Raw genomic sequence first — 11462 nt, forward strand, 5'->3', positions numbered from 1 at the left:
TTTTGATTACAGACTCTTTAAAGTGACTGAAGCAAGCAATAGCAGGAAAAGAGTGTGCTCAACTCCACCCGTGATGGACAACACACATGGAACCACCACTGCTTCTTCAGGAACTCCCATGTCCAGAAAACAGGCATTGGTGACAGAGACAGACACACAGGGGCCAGTTCCACCAGGGCAGCAAAGTTCTTCTGACCTGAGAACTTTTGGGTCCTCCTTTGGACATGTTCTAGCTTGTCAACATTCTTCTTAAACTGACTTCCAGTGAAGATGATGTAGTAATCAGAAACAGCTCTGTGTCGCTTCTCTCTCTTTTGTATGTTATACATTGATTTGGACTTGTCATCCTTGATGCAGCAGTAATTTGCCTTATTTACTGTTTTACATCCTCTCGTGTTTTCAACTTAAGATAAGTGGGCTTATAATTTTCAACTATGAGCTATACGGGCAAGATATAAAGACAGCCCTTCCTTCCTCCCCTGGAGCTGGCACAGAAGCTAAGGGAGAAGTAATTTCTCTGTTGAAAAATATGGGGGCTCAGCTGGAACAACAATCCGAGCAACTAAACAACTTTCTGCTAATGATATGGCAATTGATAAGTCTATTCAATAATTGTGGGAGTTGATTGAGGCTATTGGTATACAAGTTCAACAGATGGATACGAAAGCTGCTGCCTTGGAAGACCAAACTACTGCTTATGAGACAGTTGTCTCAGCTTCACATAATGTTCTCTCTAACCGAACCTCTCATCTACAGACTTATGTCCAGCCGGTGTCTAAATATTCATGTTCTTAGATCATCAGTAAAGTCTGAAAAGACAGGACAGAGGTTGATTGAACTCATGGAGACATTACTTTGTGAGATTCTGTAGCTTCCTGCTGATGATCAGTTGCAGATTGAACAAACCTACAGGATTCCTCGGGCACCAGGCAATGTAAACAAACCAGCTACTATAATCGTTCAGTTTCTACAAGGGGGGGGGGGGGGTGAGAGATCACCGTTTACATTTGGCAATAGAGAAAGCAGCCTTGTATTGGAGTCCTAATAAAGAGCGGATTATGCTTAACCCAGATTATACTAAAGAAGTGTCAATATTACATCATCAATTCATAAAAGCAAAAGCTCTTGCAAGAGAGTTGAAGCTGCAATACTACATCAAGTATCCTGCCATCTTTTGGGTCTAGTACCAAGATCAAATTAAGAAGTTTTACAATCCTAAAGTGGCAGAAGCTTACCTCATCAGTCTAAAAAACTAATGTGTTTGTACTGACCATCTCAAAAATATAAAAGCAATTATACATATACAAATGAATCTGGATACTAGCAGACTCCCTTCAATCCTCCCACCTTCTTTAAAAAAGTTATTTTCTTCATGTTATAACTATGGTTGCCACAGGTCAGAGGCATAACGCCAATGTAAAGATAATTATTTCGCTTTTTGCTCTCCATGTGTGTGTGTGTGTTTTGTTTAAATTAGTATTTTTTGCCATGCACACTTTTCTGCTATTTATAAGTATTTTACTTTTAATATGGTTCTATATGTGATAACTTGCATTTATGTGATAACTTGCATTGATAACGGAAGAGAGTTTTATTAGTTGGATATATTATTTTGTGAGTTTACATTTGCTGTGATATCATGGAATGTTAAGGGCATGAGAGATGCTACCAAATGCAAAAAAATTATCTTCAAATTAAAATTTTTTAATACTGATATGGTTTTTTTACAAGAAACTCATATAATGACAAATGACAAAAACAAGTTGTGTGGAGATTGGGTTGGAGAGATTCATGTTACAGATGTGCCTACTCAGTCTAAGGGTATGGTTATATTAATACATAAGCGTGTCTCTTTTCAGGTTCAAGAAGTAGTAACAGATTCAAATGGTCACTTTATTATTTTGGTACTGAAAAGCTTTGATTCTGTTATGGTTATGATTAATGTATACAGTCCAAATGTGGATTTTCTATATATGTTTCATCAATGTTTCAGTAACTTGGTAGATCTTAGATATGATTGTTAGTAGGGGGAGGTTTTAATGAAATATAACAGCTTCAGTTTTAATTAACTATAACAGCTTTAGATCAAAGTACACCCTCACATATGAAACATTCATTGGTGCGATCTACACTTCAAGCCTATATGCTTGAACTAGGTTGGATTGATCCTTGGCATATGTTACACTCAAAGGACAGACTATACCTTTATTTCTTCTGTACATCATAACTGTTTTCAATTAGATTATTTTCTTGTTTAAGTTGTGTTGATGCCGCAGATTAAAGCATGTGATATAGATATAATTGTTATTTCTGATCATGTCCAAATTTCATTACGTCTCCAGTTTCCTGATTGGGTAAGATCACCAAGTTTATGTGGGAAACATTTTTCTCTCACCTTGATCTTCCATATTTAGCTATGACTCAGCAACAGCTACTTGATGAGCCTTTGCATATGGATGAAATTAAGGCTGTGGTAATGACTATGAGCACTAGTAAATCTCCGGGACCCCTATTGAATGATATATAAAAACTTTTCACATTTTTTAATTCCAAAATTATATCAATTGTACAATGAGATTTTGAATCTGATGTATTGCCATCAGCACTGCACTGCAGGATGCTTATAAATTACTGTTATTCCAAAGTCAGGCAAAGACCACATTCAATGTGCAAATTTTTGATCTATTTCTTTGATGAATGTGGATGTTAAGATATTAAGTGCCATTCCTGCTAATAGGCTTCAAAAGGTTATTAGAACCTCGGTGCATGTAGACCAGGTAGGATTTATACAAAGTAGTCAAGGATCTGATAGATTGGTCGCTGATTTGTTCGCATTAAATAGAAAAAGATCACTTGATGCTTATGTATATGTATATGCATGTGTGTATATAAAAATTTATTTTCTCTACTTTGAATTTTTGCAAGGGATTAGAATTCTGTATTCATTCACTAAATCTAAGGTATTGACCAATGGTATTTTTCTGTACAATTTCCTCTTGAAAGAGGTACTAGGCAAGGTTGTCCTCTTTCTCTTCTCATTTTGATCTATGTCTGGAACCTCCGCCATGAGTTTTTAGCCAAAGTAATAATATACAAAACTTTGTACACAATTCTTAAGAATTTAAACTTATTTTATATGCAGATGATCTTTTATTATTTATTTCAGAACCTCAGTCTTCCATTCCTGAATTAATAAATTTGGTTAATTCTGCTGATTTGTCAGGTTATTCAATTAATTGGACAAAATCAGAACTGATGCCATTGGGACACAATATATCACACAGTGTAATTACTGGGGAACATTTTTGATGGTGCCTAAATGTTATTAATTATCTTACAATATTGATGCCAAGGAATAAGAAGGTTATGATTTCATTGAATTTTAATAAATTGATCTCAGATATATTTAGATAGATGGGCAACCCTAAACCTGTCACTATGGAATAAAGTAAATACACTCAAAATGAATATTATACCTCGAATTATATACATTATGTACACAATCCCTTTTTATATACCTTGTAGATATATTTAAAAAATTAATACTTTTTTCCAGACATTTATGTGGGGCTCAACACCACCCAAGATTTCTTTAAAGAGGCTGCAACTTTCAATTAATGAAGGAGGATTTGGTCTTCCAGACTTCAGTACTTATCATCAGACATATTTGTTACAAATTACTGGGATCCTTCCCCTCATTTGGAGTATCCATCTTGGGCTCTTTTGGAGGCCTCTTTTATGGAACCACTTTTTAAGTAGAATGGAACTGGGTCTACCTGTGTTAAAATGGGTTTTGTTCCTCCAACAATTTCTGCAGCTAAAGAAGTATGGCACATATCACAACAATATCAATTTGACCCATTCTTATATGGTAAATTATGATCAAATCCCAATTTAAAAATTGGGAAGAAATCTGTCTTGTGGAAGGCTTGGACAGATATGGGAATTTTTACCTTAGATCAACTGATAGGTAATGATGATGAGCTTAATGAAGCCAATCTAGAGCCCTTTTCTCAAGGCTCAGTTAATCTTGGCTCCAGAACTTGCCAAATGCTGCATTTTTTTAGAACCACACAACACTAGACCAATGCATTGACAAGTCAATGGGTGCTAGAAGCCTTTCTGAAAATTACTTTATATCTTAAAAGTTTTAAATTAAAAGGTCATAGAATTAAAAGTTAGCTTTCCTGCCTTGGTTATGGGACTTCATACATTATTTCAATTTTCAGTACAGTGATGTTCAGAATGACTTGTCTGCATCTAGCACAGAGCCTTTACATGTAAGTTAAATGTACTTTCACCCATTTGATAAGCGAGATTCAAGTCCAGTAGCAACTTAAAGAGAACAATTTTAGGTGCTACTGGTTTCAAATCTTGCTCCTCAACTGAAGATCAACACAGCTACACACCAGAAACTGTCACACATAGGTATTGTATATGGTTTGAGATTCCATAATTTCAAATATTTCCTTGAAGGTAAATCAATATTATGTCAGTATGGCTATAATATACACATTCTGCATCAAAAAGGTTAAAGAAGTAAACAAGAGCAATGCAACAGGAAAAGCCTGTCACTTATTATGGATTCGGTCAACTCTATACCAGAGTTTTTTCTGCAAGCATTCCCCCACACCCAACATCTCCATAAAATTTTACAGTATCCTATCTCCGGTACCTTAGTTTCCTCAAATTATTTTAATTGGCAAAAATGCCTGCCTTTTAAAGTTTTCTTAACCGCTAAGTTATTTATCATCCAGCTCTGCTTTGATTTTTTTTAACTTTGTGCAATGGGTGTGAGGGGGAAGAAGCAACTAAAGTTCTGCAGGGTATCACAGAGACTGCTGAACCAAAACAGGGTTACAAACCAGCCCTTTACACAATGCTCAAGCAAGACCACTCTTCCTCTTACAAACCTGGATGGTACCGTCCAATAACCATCTGATTTTTAAATAAATCAAATAAAACCTTTATTTCTATTCTGCATTTCTCACTGAGATTCAAGGCTGATCATAGACAACATGATCAGCAGTTGTGACATTCCACAATGCAAGACAAAAGAGTATTGAACTGCAGAAATTTCAAAAACAAGCATAAATCCAGTATGGAACTGAAACAATGATGAACCAAAACATAAACAATGTAGAGGCTAGTACCTGCAACAGCTGATACTCTGTCTCTTTCCTTCTCATGCCCCTCATCTCACTGCTACCCCCCACTGGCTCATAATGCTGGTCTCCATATATTAAATTCTGTTTGTTTGTGCACGGAATTTTAAGAAGCCAGTGGGCAGAACACAGGCATCAACAGGCACCAGCAACAGTACAGGGATATCAGTCAGAGGTGAAACACAAATCAGCCCAGTTGATAAAGTGGGCTAACACTACAGAAAACATTCTCTCAGTAAAAAAGAATTAAGACATTTGTCATTCATACTTTAGTGAATGGAGCGTTGCTTTTCATATCCTGTAAATTCAACAATCCAACTTAACAGTGCATAAAGTTTGATATTTAACAATGTTGCAATAGTTTATTTTGGAAGTAATTAAGATAACAGAAAGATTCAAGGAAACTGGATAAATCACTAAGTCATGTTCATAAAGCAAACACAAAACAAGTTTATTTCAATGCCTGATATCGCAAGCAAGTATTTTACAACAATTTCAGATGCTATTACTTTTACATACTTCTTGTACTTAAAATTACCAAACCACTCTAATTGTTGGGATTAAATGTTATGCCTCACTGACAGAAAACAGAACTCTAAGTCGCCAAGCCATGTATAATTGTTCATTCTCATTCTCCACCCCCCCTCCACAAACTATGGTCCATCCTTCAGGCCCACTGTGATTATTTTATATTATCTGCACTATAGATCTGTGTGAAATCCCTTATCCACTTTATATAAGCCTATTTTTTCCTACATTCTTTGTTTCTTAAACCACAGAACAGCAAACTTAACACTAACCTTCATGTGCACCAGTCGTAAAGACAAAGATAAAACTTGCATGACAATGCCCATACAACCTCTACAATAGCATCAACCACACAAATCACTAACAATGCAATCCTATTCATTTATTGCAGTCTAAACCAACTGAAATCAATATGTTTAGCTTGGAGTAATTCTGCACACAATTATACAGTAAATAAACCAGTTCTTCTGACCACTAACCAGTGGTTCTTATTCCTCAAAGAATTTCAGGATTACCACCTCTGCAAAAGTTTGGTACACAAGGCCAAAAGACTGAAATATCATGTTGAAATAAAAACCAGTAACTAAAAATGTATCTTGTGCTTCTGTAACCAGTTTATGACTGTTTGAAACCATAATCTGATGCTGTACATAATTTGGCATATTTCTTTTATTAGCCTAAGCAAAAAGATAACCTTGAAATTTCCTTTTTGAACTGAGTATTTAGGATCTCTTTTATATTCCAGGAACTGAAAATATACATAGGAGGCCACAGCTTTGTACATTGCACATTATTTGGTTTTCCCATAATTCCATTTTGCTATTCTGTTATACTAAAGAAGATGGTCAAATTATACAATTAAACTCAAATATTTACACAGACAAACTAAATATGCACTTCAATTGCAACAAAACATGTGCATTTATCACAAATTGATGGAAGGAATCTAGTTCTAGGGACACGTTGTATAATCAACATTTTGCCAAAAGTAATTCCATCTGATGAACAGTTATAATGTACCAAAGAAATTATTAATCAGTTCAATGGGCATACAACCAGAAACCATTTCTATGCTGCCTATTTTCAGCACTATCCAAATACTAGCAGAAATATTTTCCAAGGAACAATCTAAGGGCTTTGCTCAGGAAAAAGAGGATTCACACTTGCTTTTAAAAAAACACTCCATAAATCTTGAACCACTAATTATAATTATACAGTAACAACGCTACTGGGGGTGGAGGTGGTAAATGTTCTGAAAATAAAACAACCGGTCTCCACATTTATCTCATTACAGAAAAAAAAGTTTCACTATCTTCCTCATCCAAACAATAATTCAATACGCCTCAGGATTTTTATTTTTAAAAGGGCCTTTTACTAGGCTTGAGAGAGCGCCAACTCCTGAACACTACCCCTACCCGCTTTCACCATTCCTCCAATATCGTTCACTTCCACACTAATTTCCCCACAAACTGCGACGTGGCTCACTCTTGTTGGCCAGGAAGCGACTCGTGCAATGACGAGCTGAAAGCCAGTTTGAAGTCCACAAAGAAGCCACCTGCCTTTTGGAGAATGCGCTTGGGGGGGGGGGCGATTTGCGGTAAACGAGCTACCCGTTTTTCGCTAAAGAGGGCTCATGGAGAGAAACCTAAGGCGTCCCTCGTTGTCTGTATCGGGGACTTTCTCTAGAGAGCGAAGAAGAAACAAATCCCACCTCGTGTCAATGCCAGGCTGGGCTGGAGGAGGAAAACTGCGGAGTGGCGCTGTAAATCCCCCTCCCCACACACACCCCTAATACACAAAGTGGGGGAAGCGTGGCTCTCTTCCTCTCACTATAGGGGAAGACAGCGCCGAGGCGGACCGCGAAGAGCCTCCACTCAGACAGGCGGGCAGGGCTGAGCCCCCCGGGCGCGCCGAAGAGAGAAAGCGGGCAGCAACCCGGCCACAGTCCCACGTGAGGGGCGAGAAAGGAAAGGAAGGAGCAACACCGCCCAGAGCTCCGTTTGCAGAGACTCCGGGAACAATCCCGGCGAGGAGAAGCGGCAGGCAGGAGGAAGGGCAGCTCCGCGAGTAACGGGCAAGGCGGCCGGCCGGCTAAGCCAAACCACCGTGAGCAGGAGACGGCCGGCGAAGACACGGCTGAGTCGGAGGCGCCGGCGCCAGGGCTCAGCCTCTTCCCCCCGATGAAGGAAAAGGAGGGAAGGACGATCCGCCTCGGCACCCTCACCTTCCTGCCGCCGCCGGCGAGCGTGGCGCTGCCCCCCGAGTACATGTAGTAGGCGATCCCCAGCACCCACAGGAAGGCGAAGCAGAGCAGCAGCCGAGACCTACGCCGCATCCTCCCGCCCGCCCGATGCTGCAGCAGCGGCACCAGCCGCCGCCAGGCCAGCAGGAAACGGGCAGCAGGCGCTGCCTCCGCCGCCGCCACCGCGCAGGGTCAGGGGGCAGAGGGCGAGCGCCCGCCCCCCGACCAATCGTCAGCAGCCCGGCCCCGCGTGGGGCGGGGCGCGGGGCGTTGCTATGGTTGCAGCACGCCGAGCCTCCTGGGGTCCCGCCCCTCTCGCATGGCAGTTCCTGCCGTGGGTGGCGAAGAGGCCGAATCGCCGCCTCCTGACTCTCTCCCGGCGCCGCTGCTGTAGCACGACTCCTTTTTCCTTCCGTTCCCTCATTTCACGCGCAGAGGAACACTCTCTCTGGGTGCTCCGCTGCTGACCGGAAAAAGGAGCTTCAAAGGGAGGTTCCAACGAGAAATGGCTGCGTTAGAATTCATCAGTAGGATTCGCTGTGTAAATGAGGAGCTTAACAAATCTGACATTTTTTCAGTCTTCTGCTCAACTGAAGACGTCTGTGTTATCTCCAGTTACAAATGTTCTTATTTGTATGGATGTTCTTATTTGTATGGATTTTGAGTTTTGCAGAGAAATGGGTAAACTAGAACTTCTGACTCAATGTGTTCAATTTTGTTTCCTCTTCCTGTACTGACTGAGAATTCACTTAATGTGTCTGGCAAAATGTGCTAAGAAAAGTTTATACTACTCCTGTTCCTCTTTAAGAAAACCCAAGACTCTCACTTTTGCTGTAGCACAGCTATCCTGGCAGAATTTGTTTTGCAAGTGAAGGAGAACAATTTAGACTAACAGCTGAGCCAGGAGCGTTTGATGGACCAAAGGTGGTGTGGCTAAGTCTTCCATTGTCCATGGAAGCTCACTGGCTCAAATCTGTAATGGGAACAAATACTGACTTGCTTTCCAGGAGAGGTTTTGAAAGGATGAATGAGAAATTATATAATAATTGTTTTATTCATAATGTGGATGGGAAGAATGTGTGATATCAGGGAAGAGAGAACTGATTTTCAAACAAGGTGTAGCGGTGGTGAAGTAACTGAGTTGCAATGCAGCACTTCTTTGATTCAAATCTCACTACTACCATGAACTTACCAGGTGGCCTTGAGTAAGACACAAGCTCCCCAGCTGTACTGTGGGGATAATATCACTAACTTTGTTCACTAAGTGGGCGCTGATCTGTCCAGAAGAGCAATATACAAATGAACTCTTATACAATAAACAGAAGATACGGTTAACCCAATGAAAGTGTGTATGTGACTCACAAAACGGACACGTTACTGGTGGGGGATTCAGAATTCTGTGGAGGAATGGTGCTGGAGTGAGCAGTAGGGACTGTATCACATCAGTCTTGTTCCGTCTACACTGGCTCCCAATTTGCTTCCAGGCTGAATTCAAGGTATTATTGATCTTTAAAGCCCTATACAGTCTGAGACCAGCATACTTCAAAGACCACCAACCTCATATGAACCTACCCAACATCTTCAAAGACTCTGCTTTGGGTGCCCTTGCCATCTGAGACTAGATGGGTGCCAATCTGAGAAAGGGCCTTCTTAGTCATGGTGGCAAAACTTTGGAACTCTCTTCCCACAGAGATTTGTCTGTCTTCTACTATTGTTATCCCTTTTTTGTTTTGTCATTCCCTCACTAACTCTTATTAGCCCTCCTCCCCATTTGTATGTTTATTTATATTTATGTTAGGGTCTCCAGCCTCCAGATGATAGTTGGAGATCTCCTGGAATTACAGCCGATGTCTATCAGAGATCAGTTCCCCTGGAGGTTCCTCCCCAAATCCTGTCTCTCCAGGTTCCATCCCCCAGATTTTCAAAAATTTCCCAATGCAGAGCTGACAACCCTAGTTTATATATTTTGTTTAACTTTTTAAAAAATATATATGTTTGTATTTTAAATTGTTTTTAATGTTTAATCTTCACTGCCTTAGAAACCCTAAGTTGGGTTGAAAGGTGGCATAAAAATGCTTGGTGGTGGTGGTGGTGGTGGTGTGGCTGGATGAGAAAAAGGGAGCTGGAGAAAAGGAAAAGCATCGTGAGAGTAAGCACATGGCAAACAGTTATACAAGCAGGGCTGGTTGCCCATCCACCAGTCCTTCTAGCACTAAGCATATGATTTAAACTGTATACATGCATGCAGAGGGAAGCAGTGACCACAAATTTATTGTCTGCATGGCAAGTTATAAATGCATACAACTGTGTGCGTGTAGCTCTTCTACACAATTAGGAATGCATTTTTGGGGGGGGGGGCTGAAGCAGCAACAACAACGACAGCATAATGTTTATGATAGGCTGTCATACCACATTATCCCATATGTGTTTCTTCTACAGTCACAAATCAAATCCAGGGCCCCTCCCTTTCAGCTAAGATACAATTCCATATATGGCTACTTTAGTATTGGGCTGTATGTTGGAAACCATGTTAGGCTGAAGATAGAGGAGGGGGGCATGTCATGAATTAGGTCCCAGGGAGAATACCGGGATCCCACTGTGAGTCTTGTCCATCTGCTCCTCTGCCTCTACAGTTGCCTTGAAGAGCCAAAGTCGGGGGGTTTAGTTCTGATGTGCCTTCCTTTGTTCCGTCTAATATTGTTGCTGTCATCGGGACTCTCAAAGAGCAGGCTTTGAGAGAAATTTTAAGCATATCTGCTCAAAAGTATATACTATGTTATTCAATAGGGCTCACTCCCACGGAAGTATCTTTAGAATTTCAACCTTTGTCTTGTGGAGGCCACGTTTATACAGCTCTGGGTTAGGATTCCAAGCCAGACCTTTTCCCCATGTATTGCCATATTTAGAGAGCTACTGAACAGCTCCCAATAATGGTTTAATAACTTCTGTTCTTCCTTCATGCATAGGGACCAAACCTGGACTGCTGGTCCCCGCAAAGGAACAGTAAAACAAATATGCTGTATTTAACATTATAGGAATTAGCAAAATGAAGATTTTGGGTTCTTCATATAGGCTTCTTACTTGCATCATCGGGACACAGGGTGGTCTCTTTTGGGCTGCTTGGCTGTGTGCTGTTTCAGTACTACAATGGGTGATGTCTTGAGGCTTAGTGATGTCATGAGGAGCTTACCAAATATTTAAAGTGAATTTTGGGGGAGAAAAGTATGGATTGGAGGCATAAAATGACATCCCAAAAAGTCCAGTGTACCATTGTGTGGTTTTTATTGCATGTTTATAGTCACTGTGTTCCTTGTCTCTCCTGCTTCTGAGGCACCATTTTTTAAAAAAAACCTGGAACTTGTTATCCTCACAGTGTGATCTGAGCCAAATGGGGATTACATGGTGTGAGCAATTAACATTCTGCTGCCATGTAGCCAATCAGATTTAGTTACCTAGCAACATCACTGAAAGTAAATGACTGCCCTCTCAGTACCTTCACTCTGTATGGGGCAAAGTAGGTTGTGTCC

At 40.4% G+C, this 11462-nt stretch overlaps 1 protein-coding gene across 1 annotated transcript in view; it reads right to left on the reverse strand.

Moving 5' to 3' along the window:
• Window positions 1-8126, reverse strand: part of GALNT2 (polypeptide N-acetylgalactosaminyltransferase 2) — a 123302-nt gene extending 115176 nt beyond the window's left edge. The window contains exon 1 of the mRNA XM_054974836.1: window positions 7918-8126. Within this exon, the coding sequence (XP_054830811.1) occupies window positions 7918-8028 (111 nt within the window). The 5' untranslated portion in view covers window positions 8029-8126. The remainder of the gene's footprint in view (window positions 1-7917) is intronic.
• Window positions 8127-11462: the final 3336 nt, after the last annotated feature.

This window comes from Eublepharis macularius, chromosome 1, assembly GCF_028583425.1.
Source record: "Eublepharis macularius isolate TG4126 chromosome 1, MPM_Emac_v1.0, whole genome shotgun sequence".
NCBI lineage: Eukaryota > Metazoa > Chordata > Lepidosauria > Squamata > Eublepharidae > Eublepharis > Eublepharis macularius.